The following is an 18,594-nucleotide window of genomic DNA, read 5'->3' on the forward strand; positions in this document are numbered from 1 at the left end:
TCCACACATGGCCCCTGAGTGGGGGCCACCCGATGGGGTCTGGCCACCCCTCCATCCTGTGCTGACTGGGGATGGCAGGGGCGTGCTGATGGCAGGGACCACGAGCCCCTCTGCTGTGAGCTCCCTGCTACCCACCCGGGCTGCGGCCCCTGGCAGAGGGCTGGGTCTTGACTCCCACTGCCTTGCTGAGGCAGTGGTGAGGCCCAGAAGGGGCTGGGGGCAAGGGCAGCTCACCTGTGACGCTGAAATCCGGGAGACCTCTTGCCGCCCAGTGAGGTCGGAGGACGAGACGTTGGCGGGCGCACCTCTGTGTAGCCTCATGCTCACCTTCCTCTCTCTGTCGACCCGTGAGATCGCTCTGGGAGAAGTATTGCCTGGAAGGCAAGGTGGGGGTAGGGGGAGGGGGAGGAGGGAGAGGGAAGCTGCCCTCAGCACCAGGCCCCTGGCTGCCCTGCACCCCCCCGCCCTGGAGCCCCCCCGCCTGCTGCCCAAGGTGCTCGCTCACCAGCTTGCTGGATACGGGAGGCAGGGGTGGAAGCCACAGGCTCGGCTGCACTGCGGAGCCGGTTGGCGGCGGCCCCCGTGGGCGGGCCAGGGGGCAGGGCCCGGGTCGCCGACCCCCGGAGCTGCCCCATCCTCTCCTCTCGCTCGTGTTCTCGCCGCTCCCGGTCCACGTCCTCGGGGTTTCGGGCTGCACCCTGTGGGCATGATACGAGAGCCCTGGTCAACCCTGCAGGGTCGGGGTGCTCCAGGATCCGGCACTCCATCAGGGTAAGAGCAGGGGAGGCAGGCTGGGGCGGGTGTATGTCTTAGAAACCCTCTGGTCCCACCGCCTCCCCACAAAGCAGGCAGCCTGAGAGACCCGGAGATGCCCCCTGATCACACCGCACAGAGAAAACACAAAGCCACACAACTGCCCAGGAGAAAGCTCGACCTGGGGGGCAGAGGGAGGTCGCTCTGTCCTGGTCTCGTGGGGCCTGGAGTCACAGCTGGGAGGACTGATGCCCCAGGATGCCCAACCAACCTAGGTTCCCCCCCCCGCCCCCATGTACAGAAGGCTCCCTGCTGCTTCCAAACACAGCAGGGCAGGTGCTCAGAGGCCGAGAAAAGAGTTACAAGGCGAGCTGAAGGCAGGGCCAGGACTCAAACCAGGCCTCTCAGGGCCCAGTTAGGGGGATCTTTTCAAAGGGCTGCTCCTCCCCTGGACCTGGCAATGGTTTCACAACTAAGAGGCCCAAGGGACCCACACAGATGCTGCCTTGCTTGGGATGGGAGCTGGAGAAGGCATGGACTAGATGCCCCGTGGAAGAAAGAGGCCCAGCAGGCAGACGGGGGCAGAAGAGGTACATGAGCCCCTGTTGGGGGCTCTGCCCTCTGGCCACTGCCACCCCCAATGCAGGAGGAAAGGAGAAAGGCCCAGAGAGAGGAGCGCGGCATGGGGGCGGCAGCGGCCGCGTTACCTAGTTGGTCCTGGGGTCGTCCACAGGGAAGGGCAGGGGGCTGGCATGAGGGGGGCCGCATCTGTAGAGGAGAGAGCTGCAGGCTGAGTTGAGGGGGCGGGGGCGGCCTGCTCATGGGCCACAGGCTCCTACAACCCTGTCTCTCCCAGAGAACCGGCCGAGAAGGCCTGACTGTCCTTCAGAAATCGGGTGGGGGCTGGCTCTGGACTTCAGAGCAACTCCAGGAGCTAGCGGCTGGGGGATGAGAGGATCCTTGGATCCTACAGAAGAACCAGGGCCCAGAGAGGCCTCAGGAGGCCTGGGGCCGCACAGCTCAGGGCAGAGCTGGGTTATGTCCCAGTCTTGTTCTGCTCCCCATGCTCCCAGAGGACTCGGGCAGAACATTCTAGAGATGTACGTTCTCCGTCCTCCCACCCTCAAGCCTGTCCAGGGAGGCCAGGAAGCACCAGGGCGCCACCGCCTGACCCCCGGTCCTCACCCCGGGCTCCCACCCACTCAGTGAACAGATGGGGAGAGAGAACAACTAAGCCAGAAGCAGGGCCAAACCTGTTACAAGAGCTGCCACGCCCAATCATTAAACATCCCTCGGGGAGGGGGCGCATCCACCCTGCAAGGCAGGTCTGAACTCACTCTCTGGTGGGGGGACACTGAGGCTCAGTGAAGTCAAGTGACTCCCCAGAGGTGCCCAGCCCAGGGGCTGTGGCTGAGCAGAGGGCTGGAGCCCTCGCCCTCCACAGGCTCAGGCCCACAGTGGCCCAGCAGCAGGAGGAGCTGAGTCACTCATCCCGTTTTCCATCCAACCCAAGTGACGCCTCAAGAAATGCACACCAGGGAGGTCTCTTGGCTTTTATTTGCCCATGAGAAGACACAAAAAGTCAATGTCCAAGTCACACGAGCCTTCCCCTGTGTCGTGCAGACCCCTGCCCTTGGCAGTGTCAAAGTTTCCACCTGGCTGGCTGGTTAGACTTCAGAATACAGTGGTTCTGTGCAGCTTCCAGGCTCCAGGTATCCGGGGACTCCAGGGCCCTGACGCTGAACAATACGGCATTGCCCCTCCAAGGAGGGAAGTTCTCAGTCAAGGACAGGATCCTTCCCATGGAAGAGTTTGCAGCCCTCGGTGCCCAGCATGGTGTCCAGTCTGCTGGTAGGTGCTGGTGAAGGCTTATTGCAGGCAGGGCAGGAGGGGTGATGTGGAAGGAGCTTGGCCTTGAGGTGAAAACATGGAAGGTCCCCAGGGCATGTCCACAGATCCTTCCGCCAAGGGCAGCTGGAGGTGGTCAAGCTCACCATGGTGGGGACGGGGTCAGAGGTGCCCAGTCATCCAGTCCGATGGCCCTCAAGTCAGAGATTGGTGCGGGAGGTTGGCATCTCTGCTCAGCTTTTGGCTCCAGAGCCTGCCTTGACGGGAACTCCAGGGAAGGGTCAGGGTGCCAGCAAAGGGTGCAGAGAGTGCTCCCGGCCTGGCTTGAGGCGAGGTCTTATAGGCTGGATGGTCCCATGAGAGGCTCTTTGAGGAGCCATCTGGAGCTGCAGGTGCCCCTGGACTTTCTGCGATGACGGATGTGTTCACATCCACCTTGACAGGTGTGGCAGCCACGAGCTGGCCACCTGTGGCTCCTAAGAACTTTAAATATAGCAAACGCCAACTGAGGAAGTATGTTTTCAGCTTTAATTAACTTTAATGAAATATCAGCCACATGTAGCCAGTGGCTACCACATTGGCGGGCACAGGCCGACTTTGCAAAATCCATTCTTGGAGATGTACTAAGAGCAAGGGCCAAACTTGACCCCGAACCAGACTCACGAACACCTCTGTACAAGGGTGAGAGGGTGTGCACAGTGCCCTAAGCAGCGCCCTGGGGTGAGAGCTGTGCTCCTAGCCAGAAGGTCTGCAGTGATGGCTGCCACTGCCCATCTCCCACCCCTGGGGCCCTCCAGCCTGTGGGACATTTTCATCCTCCGCCCAATCTCCGCCCTGCTCCTTAGGCCACTGTCTGAGAGTCAGAGAGAGCGCCAACCAGAGACCAACCGCCGATCCCAGGGTCCTGGAGAACAAGGCCTTGTCCTGAGCATCCGGCAGAAGGGTGCCCACCAAGAAAAGAGGCAGTCAGGAGGACACGCACTCCAGGTAGGGGCGTTTAATGAGTTCACGTTCAATACAGAGGCTGCCGGCGGGGTCTGGCCAAGGCTGTTCCTGGGGTCCACTGCCACCAGGCCCTCCAGGGCAAGGAACATCGTGTCTCTTTCAGGCTCTGTTCATCAGGCAGCTGATTCGTCCCCAAGAATCTCACGGCAGGGGCTCCTCCGCATGCCCTCTCCACTCTACCCCCACCACGTCAAGGGATGTCTCCTCGGGCCTGGCCCCGATGGGCTTGGGCACACCCGGTGATATCAGAACTGGGGCCCTGCAGTCCAGACCACAGGCCAGTAGTTTTGGGGGGGCAGCTCCTCCACCTCCTCCACGGGCCTATGTGGAGGGCCCTGGGTGCCCAGGGGCGCCGGGCACCTGGAAGGGACAGAGAGAGCACAGCGGAGGCTCAGCCTCTTGGGCTCCCCCACCCTGCCAAGCGGTAAGTCTCGGAGAAGTCAGATCCTGGAGGCGCTTACCAGTACACGGGTGGGTTCGCCGGCCCGGCACAGGGACAGGGGCGGGGGCTGGGCAGTGCAACAGCTTCGCTGTCGCGGGGCTGAGCCTGGCTCGAGGAAGCCCCCTTCTCCAGAAGAGACGTGAAACAAGACACAGGATGTCACAGATTCCGGAGTCCCAGGCCCAGCGGACGAACACTTCTCCCCACCCCACCCCCACGACTCTTAAGAGAGAGAGAGAAGAGAGATGCCTAGCAAGACCCAGTGTGCCACAATCAGGGGGAAGGAAGCCACAATGAAGGGGTCCAGGCTGGCCAAGGGGGACTCAGCGAAGGCCGCCAGCTGGCACGCGCAGGGCACCAAGAGCAAGACGCTGCAGGCCAGGATCAAGACAGTGGGGGGGCCCACCAGTGCCATCCGGGCCCTGCTCACCCAGGCGTCCAGGACGCCCAGGCGGGCCCTCCTGGGTCCACTGGGAGGCAGCGCCCCACCTGGGCCCCGCTGACTGCGGCGGCACAGGCCGTCTGCACGGATGAGGCTGGAGTGGGGGTCACGTGCGCCGTCCGGCTCGCAGCTCCCTGCTTCCGGGAGCCCCGCCCACCACAGGGTCACGCTGGCCCTCCCGGCCCAGGCCGCCACGCCCGCCTCAGCCTGCAGGAGACTCACGAATTTGAGCATGTTCCAGTCGAAGACGTAGTCGTAGGAGAAGCCCTGCCGGTGGAAGAGGTTGCGGAAGAGCTGGCGCAGGTAGGAGTAGTCGGGCTTGTCGTCGAACCGCAGCGAACGGCAGAAGTTGAGGTATGTGGAGAACTCGGCTGGTGCGGGGGGCGGGGGGACAGAAGGTGCCGTCGTGAGGCCTGCGCTCCCAGGGCCCCCCGGACGGCGCTGTCCTACCCAGCCCCCGCCCCTACAAACGCTCGGGACCCAAGAGGGGTCAAGATGACATCCTCCCTACCACGGTCCGTGAGCCCCAAAGACAGTCAAGAACTCGCTGGAAATTCTAAGCCACAGGAGGAAAACTTGGCTTTCCTCCCCTGAAAATCAGAGGCAAGAGGAGGGCCCTTGTGAGACGATAGAGCACACACACACACAGGTTCCTCTCCCGGGGCTCCTAAAGCCCGTGTAATTTCCTAAGTGGTGAGAGTGTGAGGAGCATCCTGTCCAGACTTCAGCGGAGGAGATTCCAGGTGGCTCCCGGATGGCAGCAGGTCAGCAGAAAGACCAAGCCATGATCAGAAGCTTGGAATTCCCCGGGGCCCACCCGTACCCACTTCCCTAGAGAAGGGAGCGGGGCTGGGAACGGAGTTAATGGTCGTCACGACGATGGGATGAAGCCTCCATAAATACTGCAACAGCATGGGGTCTGGAGGACTTCCTGGTTGGTGACCACATCCCCAGCTCCACTCAGGAAAGAAGCTCCTGCATTCGGGACCCTCCCAGACCTCACTCTACATGTCTCTCTTCAACTGGCTGCTTGTCGGCATCCTTTATCACATCCTTTCATAAACTGGTTAAAACGTATTTCCTCGACTTTGGTGAGCCCAATTAACCGACTCCAAAGAGGGAAAACTCAGATTTATAGCCAGCTGATCAGGAGCACAGGCAGCAACCTGGACTCATGACTGGCATCTGAAGTGTGGCAGTAACAGCCTCATAGGATCGAGCTCTTAACTGCAGGGTCTGACGCTTCCTCCAGGGAGGTAGTGTCGGAAGTGAGTTAAAACGGAGGACACCCAGCTAGTGTCCAGTGTTGGTCCCGACACTCAGCCCTTGCGAGGAGAGGCAGGAGTGTGGGCTGGGGACACGAGCTGAGCCTGAACAACAACAGAGCCACGAGTGACGGATGTTGTGGCGCCGGGCAGTGGTGGCCCAGGACAGGCTCTGTGTGGCCTCGCTGGGCCCTCAGAAGGGGCCTTGGGGACCGCGGGCTAAGCACATTGCCCCAGCGGGCTACTCACAGGGGTAGCCTTTACAGAGGACCTCGATGGGCGTCGACATCTTCTTCTCGCTGATCCGCTCGTACTTCTGGCGCTTGGTGGCCGCTTTGAGGCCCTGCCAGGGCAGGGAGCCCAGGTTGAAGTACATGAGAACGTAGCCCAGACTCTCCAGGTCGTCTCGACGGCTTTGCTCTGCGGAGTCAAGGACAAGGTGAGGGGCAGGGTCCACCTGGGCTCCTGGCGGATGGGGCCAGGACCCCTTTCTCCAGGACCTGCTCTTTGATTGGGGCGAACAACCCACCCTGTGCACTCAGCACGAGCCTATCCCACCCCACCACAGGCTGGCTTGCTGCACTATTACCCCTCCTACAGAGCAGGGGCTTGAGGCTGGGCTCTGCTTACTCAACCTGGGCCTAGTGTCCCCAGCTCAGGCTCTCATTCATTTAGCCACTATGCAGCAGGCACCGCGGGGCCTCCCTGCCCAGCCCACCCTGTGGATAAGGCACAAGCACTGGCATCAGACAGGGCTGGGCCAGACCTGACTCTAACGCTTGCTAAGCAGCACGACCCTAAGTGCCTGTGCCACATGGTGAGCCTGCAATTCCCACCTGGAAAAATGGGGACACGTCCTCGCCCACCAAGGCTGCTGTGGGGATGACTAAGGCACGAGATAAAGAGTGCTTCTTGCGAAGGAGAAGACCTGCCTGTGTGACCAGCCAAGGAATAAACCCAGGCTACAGAAGGAAGCCAAGGTCCTGGCGGGCAGCCCATAGGTACCCTCTGCCCCCAGGCCTCGCGCACTCACCGATGCCCAGGTGGGTGTTGATGGAGGCGTAGCGGGCAGTGCCAGTCAAGTTCTTGTTTTCCCGGTAGGGGATGTGCTGATGGGTGCGGGCGTCCCGGTACTTCTTGGCCAGGCCGAAGTCAATGATGTACACCAAGTTGCCCTTCTTCCCCAGCCCCATGAGGAAGTTGTCAGGCTTGACGTCCCGGTGGATGAAGTTCTTGGAGTGGATGTACTCAATGCGGCTGATCTGGGGGAGGGGAGAGAGAGTCACTCAGCAAGTGCTGAGGCAAGGGGAGCAGGCCTCGTCAGATGCTCGGAGCCAGGCCTAGACTGGGGGTTGAGGCCCTACAAATGGAAAACACAGCCATGGTCCCTGCCAAAGGATGGGGACCCCTGCCAAGGGCAGGGAGGCAAGGTCAGTCTGCAACCACGATGTACGATGATTTCAAAGGCGCAGGTCAGGGAAGGCTTCCTGGAGGAAGTGACAGTAGAGAGAAACTCTGATGGAGGGGTTCCCTGGGTTAGATGTGACACAGGAAAGAAAGCAAGGCGGGAAAGTGAATGGCAAGATCTAGAAGGGAGCCCAGAAAGGCATTCAGGCCTCGTCTGCCTGGCTGTACACCCTCAGGGTATGGAAGAGGCCCTTAAGGAACCAGAGAGGCATTTCAGAGGTTGTTCTGCCAACCAGACTGGGGGGAACAGGAGCACATGGAACCCTAAACTTGGTAGGTAGGGGTGACAGAGATGAAGCACACAGGCAGGATTTAACCCTTGGCTTCTGGAGGATACCAAAGTCAGGGAGACACAGAGGACCTTCCTTTCCTTTCAACAATGTGTTAGAAACACATGTTAATAAGCACATACACAATCTGTCTTCCGGCAGGTTGGCCCCTCCCTGGGTCTCAAGCTTCTGAATATTTCCTAAACTCAAAAAACCTAGACTTTTTTGAGTCTCACGTCCTGAGAGAATCTGACAACCTTCTCTGCACACACACATTTAACCTAAAATTGGAGGATGTCTGTGGACTTTCTGCAGGGCAGACACAGACACAGATCCTGGGGAACAAGATCTCCGTGTTCCATTCCAGGGCCAGGATTTTGGGGCTTTTTTTTCTTGCTGTGCCACGCAGTATTGTGGGATCTTTGTTCCCTGACCCGGGATTGAACCTGTGCCTCCTGCATTGAAAGCAGAGTCTTAACCACTAGACCACCAGGAAAGTCCCCTGGGCCAGGATCCTGTGCTTTACCTTTTTTTTTTTTAATTTTTCTCCCTTGAATTTATATAAGGATTAAGGACGCAAGAAATGTCTGTCCATGGGCACTGGGGCCAGGGGGTGTCCCAGGTGACCCCACAAATGGGAGCCACTCCTGAGGAGACGAGGCCCAGCAGCTCACCTATGGCCACTGCATGGGAACAGGCCCGAGGTCTGGGTGACCACAGGCTTCACAGTCACCCAAGGGAAGAGTCCCAGGCCTCCCGTGGGAGCCCAGCTGAGCAGGTCTGGAGTGGAAACTGGCAGTCTATGTTTTAATACCCACCCCCCAGCCATGGCTGATGGTCAAGGTCCCCTGGTCCCGGTCCCACGTCGCTGTCACTGCTTTCTGCTCCAGCATCCTCCGGCTGGGTACCCAGTGCCCCCCGGCCTGAGGGAGAGGTTGGGGGACTCACCATCTGGTCAGCCAGGAGCAGCACGGTCTTGAGGCTGAACTTGCGGGAGCAGAAGTTGAAGAGGTCCTCGAGGCTGGGCCCCAGCAGCTCCATGACCATCACGTTGTAGTCCCCCTCGGCCCCGCACCACTTGATGGATGGGATCCCCACTGTGCGGAGGTGGGGCAGTCAGGCGCCGTCACTCCCCAGCCCACCAGTACCTGGGCCCCTCCCCATGCAAGTGCGCAAGGCACAGACGCAGAGCTCCCACCCCGACGCCCACCGCCCCTCCGGCCCTCACCTCCCCCCTGCATCATCTTGTAGAATTTGCTCTCGATGTGCAGCTGGGGGTGCTTCGTCTTCACACACTCCAGCTTGATGGCGACTTCTTCACCAGAGGCGATATTGGCACCTGCAGGGGCAGAGGGACCCGGGTCACACTCAGCTGGCCAGGCAGCCCTAGGCCAGGACCACTCCGTGTCTGCCCCTGAGCAGCTCGGTATCCCGAGAAGAGGAAGAGGCTGGAAAGGTGGCGGAGGCCCCAGGCTGTATCCAGGGGAAGCAGAGGGACAGAGGGGCACAGAGCAGCTCCCTGACCCAGCCTGGGCATGAAGGGAGAACCAGAACTGCAGCATGTGCTGCTGGAAGGAGGGAAGGGCTGTGGACCATGCAGAGAACTGGAGGCTGGGGCAGCAGGCAACCGGATGTGAGGGGGTCAGGGCGGGGCCAAGAAACGTTCCCAGACCAGTCAGGCAAGCTGTGTCCTGCAGAGTGGAGCCACTGAGGACTCCTGAGCTGGAGACAGGTGCCGTCAGTGGGGCGTGGAGCCGAGGAGGAGAGCAGGCAGAGACGCAGCGCCGTCTCAAGAAAGATCCCAACCCAAGCTGCAACGGGCCTCAGTTTCCCCACCTGCAGGCACAGGCAAGCTGGGCTGGAGGGCTGGGGGCTAAGCTGAGAGGCCGGCTCCTGCTGGGAGCCAAGCGGAACTAGAGCTGCCATCACTAAACGGTGCAGTCTCAGCACAGAGACAACACAGAACGTCCGGAGGAGGAGACAGCCACTGGGAGAAGGGAGGGCAGGATAAAGCCAGGACCTCAAACCGGGGATGCCCGAGATGGGGCTCCACAACAAACATGCTTGGAACAGCTGGCAATCTGAGGAGAGACAACACAGCTCACGCCACGCACCACAAGTCCCGATAGAGCAGAAGATCACACGGGGGGAAAAAAGATCGGAGTGCAAGTTGGCTCAACCACTTTGGAGGCCAGGTTGGTCTCTGTCTGGTAAAGCTGAACACACACAGACCCTCGGCCAAACCAGGCCACTCCCAAGGGTACACCCTTCAGGACCGCGACCGCCGGGAGGCCAAGCAAGGACCTTTGCACAGCAGCAAAGGACCACAACGTCCAGGGCCAGAAATCAGCCACGAGGTGGGGCAGGCGCCCAGGGACGCCACAGACAGGGAGAGCCAGCACGACGGCTGCGGGGGTGGCTCTCTGCATCCGAACCTTCCCTGAGCAGAGGGCAAGGAGCAGTACCGCTGACAAGGCCAGAAGGTGGAGACAGCCGAGAGCCCATGAGCGCAGGCGTGGACCACCACTCTGTCTGTCCCTAAAAAACGAGCAGGGCACTGACACAGGCTGCGACGTCGACGAACCTCACAAATACGGCGCACGGTGGATCAGCCACACTCCAATGCCCAGAACAGGGGAACCCACGGAGACAAAGGTTAGACTGGTGGCTACCAGGGACTGGGGGCAGGGGGAAGCAGGACAGGCCACAGGGCAGGCTACCCTGCTTAACAGGTGCAGGGTTTTCTTCTGGGTGATGAAAATGCTTTGGAACTAGACAGGGATGGTGGTCACACACACTGGGATTGTACTAGAGTCAGTGAAGTTGCTCAGCTCAGTCGTGTCCGACTCTGCGATTCCATGGACTGTAGCCTACCAAGCTCCGCCATCCATGGAATTCTCCAGGCAAGAATACTGGAGTGGGTAGCCATTTCCTTCTCCAGGGGATCTTCCCGACCCAGGGATCAAACCCAGGTCTCCTGCACTGCAGGCAGACGCTTTACCATCTGAGCCACCAGGGAAGCCCCTGAGACTGTACTAAGTGCCACTAAATGGTATACTTTCAAAATGGTTAATTGTATATCATCTGAATTTCACCTCAATTTCAGGGGAAAAAAAAAAAGAGGAAGGAAGAGACAGAAGGATGCAAGCGCAATCTTGACTATTTCTATCTCAAAACATTCCTCACTGAAACATATATAGTTTAGGGATATAAACGTAATTAAACTCTTCAACAAAAGGGAATAACTTAAAATGTAAAATTCAGACGGTCCTTACCTATGTGTGGAAGCAAAGGGCAGGATGGGGTGTGGTTACCTCTGTGTGCGGGGAAGCAGAGGGCAGGATGGGGTGGGGTACTAGGGGTCTTCAGGGTGACAGAGCTGTCTTCTTCCAGTTAGTGGTGAGAAGAGTGCCTTAAACCGTGCCCATGTTTTATACATTTAATTTAAAAAATAAAACAATGAGATGTTACAGGAAGGGAGCATTGCTTTTAATTTAGGGATAGGCAAGGTTTCCCAAAGAAAGGCAACGCCAAAGAATGTTCAAACTACCGCACAACTGCACTCATCTCACACACTAGCAAAGTAATGCTCAATATTCTCCAAGCCAGGCTTCAACAGTATGTGAACCAAGAACTTCCAGATGTTCAAACTGGATTTAGAAAAGGCAGAGAAACCAGAGATCAAATAGCCAACATCTGCTGGATCATCAAAAAAGCAAGACAATTCCAGAAAAACATCTACTACTGCATTATTGACTACGCCAAAGCCTTTGACTGTGTGGATCTCAACAAACTGCGGGAAATTCTTCCAGAGATGGGAATTTCCAGACCACCTGACCTGTCTCCTGAGAAATCTGTAAGCAGGTCAGGAAGCAACAGTTAAAAGTGTACATGGAACAACAGACTGGTTCCAAATCGGGAAAGGAGTACATGAAGACTGTATACTGTCACCCTGCTTATTTAACTTATATGCAGAGGACATCATGAGGAGCGCTGGGCTGGAAGAAGCACAAGAAGGAATCAAAATTGCCGGGAGAAATATCAATAACCTCAGATATGCAGATGACATGACCCTTATGGCAGAAAGTGAAGAATTAAAGAGCCTCTTGATGAAAGTGAAAGAGGAGAGTGAAAAGCTGGGTTAAAACTCAACATTCAGAAAACTAAGATCATGGCATCCGGTCCCATCACTTCACAGCAAATAGATGGGGAAACTTTGGTTGGGCTCCAAAACCACTGCGAATGGTGGCTAGAGCCAGAAAATTAAGACAGTTGCTCCCTGGAAGAAAAGCTATGACCAACCTGACAACATATTAAAAAGCAGAGAGATTATTTTGCCAACAAAGGTCTGTCTAGTCAAAGCTATGGTTTTTCCAGTAGTCATGTATGGATGTGAGAGTTGGACCATAAAGCTGAGTGCCAAAGAATTGATGCTTTTGACCTGTGGTGTTGAAGAAGACTCTGGAGAGTCTCTTGGACTGCAAGGAGATCCAACCAGTCCATCCTAAAGGAGATCAGTCCTGAATATTCATTGGAAGGACTGATGCTGAAGCTGAAACTCCAATACTTCGGCCACCTGATGTGAAGAACTGAAGGTTTTGACAAGACCCTGATGCTGGGAAAGACTGAAGGCAGGAGGAGAAGGGGATGAAAAAGGATGAGATGGTTGGATGACATCACCAACTCGATAGACATGAGTTTGAGTACGTTCTGCGGGTTGGTGATGGATAGGGAAGGATGGTGTGCTGCAGTCCATGGGGTCGCAAAGAGTGGGATACAACTGAGCAACTGAACTGAACTGAAAGGTTTTTTATCCCTGACTTAAAATCCAGAAGCCATTAAAAAAAACAGTCTCCCTCCCCTCGAAAAGAGCAATCCCTTCCCCATGGCAAAAACCCCAGAAACAAAGTCCAAAGACTTACAGTACATACTCGTAACTTTTATCAATGGCAAAGAACTAACATCACACTTATACTGAGCGCCTACAAATGAGCAGGAAAGAGACCAACAACTCCACAGAAAATAGGCTGAAGGAGTCAAACACACACTTCACAGTAAAAGAAATTATTAGTATAAAAATGGCTTACTCATGAAGACACCCAACCTCCTGTAAGAGAAAATCTAAGTTAATATCCTGAAAGACCAAGTCCATGTAAGCTGGCCTGCATTGCAGGGGCAGGGGGCTCCCCTCCCCAGCAGGCAGGCCCCATATGAACTGGGGAAGCCAGGCTGCAGGGCTGCCTGGCTCCCTCCAGCTTCCACTTGGGGGAGATTAGTCGACACACGCACACACAGGGCAAAACAGGCCTGGATGGGGCTGTGGGCTGTAGGCTGTTTGCAACAGTGAAAGCTTGGAAACAACCCAAATGTCCAGTGCGGGGCCTGGTTAAATAAAGAAAGGCCCATCCATAAAGCGGAACACAATGGAGAAAGAATGAGGAAGCTCTCTGGGTGCAGAAGTGGAAAGATCTCAAAGATATAGGAAGTGAAAAGGCGAAGTATAGAACAGTATGTGTTCTATGCTCGAGGACACAATATGTATCTGTGTTTGGTTGTATCTGCATAAAGAAACACTGAAAAGAAACATGAGAAATCCACAAGGCTGGAGCAGGGCAGGAAAGGGAAAGGACATTTCTCTGATACTAACTTATATGTTGCCCTGGTTTTTTTTTTTTTTTCCAAAACCTTTGTTAAAATTCACATAAAGTGTACAATTCAGTGGGTTTTTTTTTGTACATTCACAAGGTTATGCAACCGAGGCCACAATCAATTTTAGAATACTTTCACCATCCTCAAAACATCCGTATCTCTTAGTAGTTACTCCCCACCTCCCCCAGCAACTCCCCCAATCTAGGCACCCACGGAGGCACTTTCCGTCTCTATGGATATGCCTACTCCTGCCACTTCATACAAATGGAATCATACAATACGTGATCTTTCGTAACTGGCTTCTTTCACTTAGCATGATTTTGTATTTTGGACTTCGGTTGTGTGTATTTTCATTTCTGAATCATACAAAGTTAAAATTTAAAAAATAAAGCAGATCCCCAAATTCAGTGCGCAATGGGAAGAGACAAAGCACTTTGCAAACTCTAAGGTGCTTCTGAAACATCAACACTCATCTCTGGGGAAAGCCTCGCATGTTTCTGGGGCACAGTAAGGATGCGGCAGTAGGGGCTGGGGCTCACTGCAGTCTACCAGCCTAGCAGTGGCAGGAAAGGCTGCACAGGCTCCTGCGGTGTGAGGAGGACCGGGCCAGGGTGGTCACCGCACGTGCAAAGGCCCAGCGGGAGTGGGGTGCAGTGAGCTCTGGGTGGTTCTGGTGCAGCTGGCTGGTGCTCGAGGGGGCTGAAGCAGACAGCGGAAGAGGTGAGCGGGGAGGAGACAGGAAGGGTCTCAAGTGCCACAGTCCTAGGCATCAGCTTGAGCCTCTGGGGACCACGCCTGGCTGCCTTATTATGGGGTCCTGTGATTCTGTGGTGGGGCCATCCTGCGCACTGCAGAGTGCTCTCCAGCATTCCTGACTCTACACACCAGCTGCCAGCAGTCCCCCCCACCCTGAGCCAAAACAACCAAAACTGCTTCCAGGCCTTGCCAAACGTCTCCTGTGTGACAAAATCTGGCAGTCCCACCCCTTGTTGGGACCACTGGTGTATCAGGAAGGACAGGAGAGGACTTGAAGTTGGGGGCTATCTGCACGGAGGCTGCTGCAACTGTCCAGACGATGGTGGCCCCGCTCAGGCAGGGGGCAGGGACTGGGCGATGCAGGGCCTTCAGCACTTATGATTCAGCAGATTGTGCCGAGAGCAGAGGTGCAGGGGGAACGCCCCTCCCCGAGATGGGGGTGGAGTGAAGGGGAGGGGCCTTTGGGCCCTGTGGGCTCTTACACACCACCCTGCAAGTACTACTGCTTTTATCTCTATTTGACACGTGTGGAAACTGAGACACCAAAGGTCAATCAATGAGCAAATGCTGCACAGCATCCCTGAGCAGGGACCTAAGCTGTTAGGCACAGGCATCTGACTCCCACTGCTGCCAAGCTGCCTCCGGGTCCCACCACCCCCACCAGATCCCCGCACTGCCCCTAAACTCTTACCAGGAAGTCACAAGTCCTCTCTCTGACCTCCCTTCCTTCTCACAGCTGTGGACCTGAGGTTCAGATAGGTTAAGTAACTGGCCTGAGGTCACACAAAACCGGCTGGGGCAGAGCCAGGATCTGAAACTTCATCTCTGGAGCTGCTGCTTTTTTCTTGATTCAATTCCCTAGCATCTCATTCATCACTCAACAGACACACACTGAGCCCTGAGCCGGCCCCGCCTTGGAGCTCAGCTCACCTTCTGTGGCAATGACAATGGATAACTTTGACTAGGCACAAAGTGCCAGGCGGGGGCAGCAGAGGGGGCCCCTTGGTTGAATACAGCAGTTCTGCAGGGAGGTGGGGCAGGAATGAAACACTCAGGAAAACAAATTTGGACACAGAGAAGGGCTTGGCCCGGGCTAGCCCTTGAGGGTCTGGGACCTTGGCAAGTTCTAGGTGGGGAAGAGGATGACCAATCTCACGTGGGGGCTCCCTCAGACACTGGCACAATCAGGGACCTGGCTGGACAGAAGGTGGGGATGAAGCACCCCCCACAATCACCCACTGCAGCACGCCATCCCCTCCCCATTTAGAACTGAGGCCCAGAGACTAAGAGGTCTGGAGAGTTCCTGAGGGCAGTCGGTCAGCGGCTGGTAGAGTTGGTGGCACAAGCTTGGCCACCTCCGGACCCCATGCAGCCAAGGTGAGGCCCTAGCAAAGCGGGCCACCCCTGCTGGCCAGCCCCCTTCAATGCCAAGGGCGAGGGAGGAGGGACCTGAAGAGGACCACTACAGGCGGGGAAGCCACATCCACAAATGTGCTTGCCCTCGGTCAATCCTGGAAAGCAGGGCCCGGAGGCCGCGCCCAGCCCCACCTGCAGAGGCCATCTGGAGTCAGGCCCAGGCGCCAGCACCAGCGACGAGAATGTGGCCAGAGCTCTGAACAAAGGGAACCAGCAAGGCCAGCTGGGCAGGCCCTACAATCCCTGTCACCCCCACGCCAGCGAGAGGGGCCCAGGAAGGAGCTGGCAGGACACTGCACCAGGCCGGGATCCCCACGGCCTGTGCACCGGCGAAGGCTGGACAGTCAGCAGAGAACTGGCTCCTGCCCCTACCCCCCGCTCAGGCCCAAGAGGACCCAGCTCCTCTGATGGTAGCAAATTCTAACCAAGACTGAGGGCTGAGGGACGCCACAGGAAAGCACCACTGCTGGGCTGAGTGCATGCAGAGGGTCTGTGTGCCGTGATCTCACTGCTTCTCGCCACCCTGGAGGCCCCACGACCCCATCTTGTCCAAGGGCACCCAGCGAGGAAAAGAAAGGCCAGTGCCCAGAGCCCGGGAGAATTTACTCCAAAGTAAACTGGAGGAGTGAACTCGGACCTAAACTTTAAAATGAGCTAGATGAACACTGGGAATTAAGGCTTCCCTTGGTGGCTCACATGGTGAGGAATCTGCCTCCAATGCGGGGGACACAGGTTTGGCCCCTGGGTTGGGGAGATCCTCTAGAGAAGGAAATGGCAACCCACTCTAGTATTCTTGCCTGAAAATCCCATGGACAGAGGGGCCTGGCGGGCTATAGTCTATGGGGTCGCAGAGAGTCAGACACAACCGAGCAAGTCACACAGATGATTACTGGATAAACAGAAGTCCTGTCCCAGGGAGGACCAGGAACACTGGCTTTCTGAATCCCTTGGGTTGCCCTCCGTCTCGGGGCCTCAGTTTCCCTTCTGCAAAGAGAAGGCCTGGGACCCAGTGTTGTCTAGAAGCAGGTGTGAATCAGCCAAAAGTCGCCTTAAACCAACGGCTCCAGGCTTCAGTCCTGAGCCCGAAGCTGCCACGATAAGAGGATCCTCTATATCCACCCCAATTTCACAAACAGGAAGGAGATGGGGTACCTCCCTCTTTCCCAGATGAGAATGCTGAGGCTCAGAGAGAGAAAATGACTTATCCCAGGTGACAAAGCCCATGAGAAATAGACCAGGGACCTGAACTTGCCCCCCACATCCCGACCTTCTTCTCCCCTGCCACAAGTGAGGCCACTCCACAGGCCTCTGCGTGTCACAGCATCATTTCCTCATTCCTTCATTTCAGAGGCTTTCACTGAACCCCCACGTGCTGAGCCCTGGGGCAAAAGCATGGACGTGAGCCAGTGCCCCTCCCCCACCGCCACAGGAGCTCGGAGTGGCAGACCAAACCTTTCCATCAGCTCCTGCTTGCACTGTCCCCGCCCCCTCTGCCCTGGGCTCTGCGGTGTTTACAGGAGGGTGGTCTGCTAGGTGTCTGACCATGCCGTGCACATCCGGCTGGCACTTGCCAGCCTACAAGATGCTCTCCTCATGTGCCTCCTGGAGTCCTTGGACAGCCAGGCGGCAGCATCACACAAACCTGCAGCATCGCACAAACCTGCACGACCACACCAGGCCAGCTCTGGCGGCTCCGTCCCACGTTCTGTCCTCTACACTCTCACTCCTTGGAGAGCTGTGGGTAGAAAGTCTGCCTTTTCTAGCTGTTTCTTCTTTTCTTTTCTGGCCACACCACTTGGCCCACGGGATCTCAGTGCCCTGAGCAGGGACCAAAACTGCGCCCGTGATAGTGAAGCATGGAGTCCTAACCCCTGGACCACTGGAGAGTGCCTTGTCTTTTCTAGTTTTGGAGAGAAGTCTTGGTGGCCAACCCGACCGTTCCACCCTGCCTCGATCTGTAAAGCGGGAACAGCTCGGCACTGTCCCCAGAGGCCGCTGTAAGCAGAGACCACATTCGCACAGGGCTCCCAGCACAAGCACTGCCGGAAGAACGTGGGCATACATGTCTCCCCTGACCTTGATGGGGGAGCAGTGGCTCACTGAGAAGCAGATCTCATATCCCAAGAGGGCAGGGACCCAGACCACTGGTAAGAGAAACCCTCTGAGGTCTGAAGCAACAAGCCAGGCACACTGACCTGTCAGCTTCCTCCGCTCGGGACAGAACTGACCGACGACTCTTTTTCCAGGAGGGAAACTGAAGCACAGATGCTGCCAAGAGCACAGGGACAGCGGCCGGGAGAAACCCCAGGGGCTGCCACCTCGCTCTAACAACTCCCACTCCCAATCAACCAACACAGTCTCTCTCTCTGGACCAACAACTGCCAAGGAAGGGTCGTGCCTCCTGACTTCGCCCCCTGCCCCGATCCAGGGCCGCTGAGAAAGTGGCATTCTCCGGGGTCAAGGGCAGGAATGAGATGTCAGTGATTTACTCAATCAAGAACACGAGACCATGCTCAGCCTTTCAACAGGAAGCACATCCGGGGAGAGAGACTCTAAAAGGTTAAGACCACCACCGCCTCACCCTCGCCCCCGCAGTTACTGGGGAGCCTGCATCATTCCAAAGTCTTCCTGGGCTGAATTCCAGGCGGCCAGACCACAGGGCGAGGCGGGTCAAGCGGGGGAAGCAACAGTGGCCCAGGCCACTTCTGTCCACCAGCATCCTTCTTCCCAGGAGACAAGACAGGGGTGCTAACCCAGCCTCGGCTTTCCCACGCCCAGCTGGAAACCCAGGTCATCTGCAGCTAGAAACCGGGAGTTAAAAATACCTCCCACAGCCCGGACGGCAGCACTGACATCCCGGACGCCCACCCTCCTGCCCTGACTGAGGAGGAGTCCCTTCCTTGGCCTGCCTCACCCGCAGGCTGCAGCTTCCCTCCCCACCTGGGATGGTTCTGGGACAAACGACCAAAACACGGTACCAGAGTCAGGTTCTAGCTTCAGAGCGTAAAACCTTGGCATCTTTCCTCTGAGTCCCCAGGGCTGTCCCAGGGGCTCCAGACCCACTGAGCTGGAGCCAGAAACACTCACCTAGGTAGATGTCTCCAAAGGACCCGCTCCCAATCTTCCGGCCCAGGCGGTACTTATTCCCCACACGCAGCTCCATGGTTCACTCCTGCAGAGGGAAGGAGAAACACAGGGTCAGAGAGGAGGGGAGCTGGGAAGGGGATGAGCCCCCAGACCCCACCCCTCCCCCATCAAAAAGGTCTGGCAAAGCCACAAGAA

The 18,594-nt window shown here is 57.0% G+C and overlaps 1 protein-coding gene across 24 annotated transcripts in view; it reads right to left on the minus strand.

Moving 5' to 3' along the window:
- Positions 1–18,594, minus strand: part of CSNK1E (casein kinase 1 epsilon) — a 38,235-nt gene that overhangs the window by 4,501 nt on the left and 15,140 nt on the right. For 9 of the 24 annotated variants that reach the window (XM_069586001.1, XM_069585997.1, XM_069586002.1 and 6 more), the window contains exons 2-9: positions 18,400–18,484; positions 8,720–8,830; positions 8,440–8,588; positions 6,789–7,017; positions 6,005–6,175; positions 4,713–4,861; positions 506–698; positions 235–374 (exon numbers count right to left, since the gene is read on the minus strand). In XM_069586001.1, the coding sequence (XP_069442102.1) occupies positions 235–374; positions 506–698; positions 4,713–4,861; positions 6,005–6,175; positions 6,789–7,017; positions 8,440–8,588; positions 8,720–8,830; positions 18,400–18,475 (1,218 nt within the window). In that variant the 5' untranslated portion in view covers positions 18,476–18,484. The other 15 variants (XM_069585992.1, XM_069585994.1, XM_069585989.1 and 12 more) reach the window with 3 other exon arrangements.

Source organism: Ovis canadensis, chromosome 3 (genome assembly GCF_042477335.2).
Source record: "Ovis canadensis isolate MfBH-ARS-UI-01 breed Bighorn chromosome 3, ARS-UI_OviCan_v2, whole genome shotgun sequence".
NCBI classification, from domain to species: Eukaryota; Metazoa; Chordata; class Mammalia; order Artiodactyla; family Bovidae; genus Ovis; species Ovis canadensis.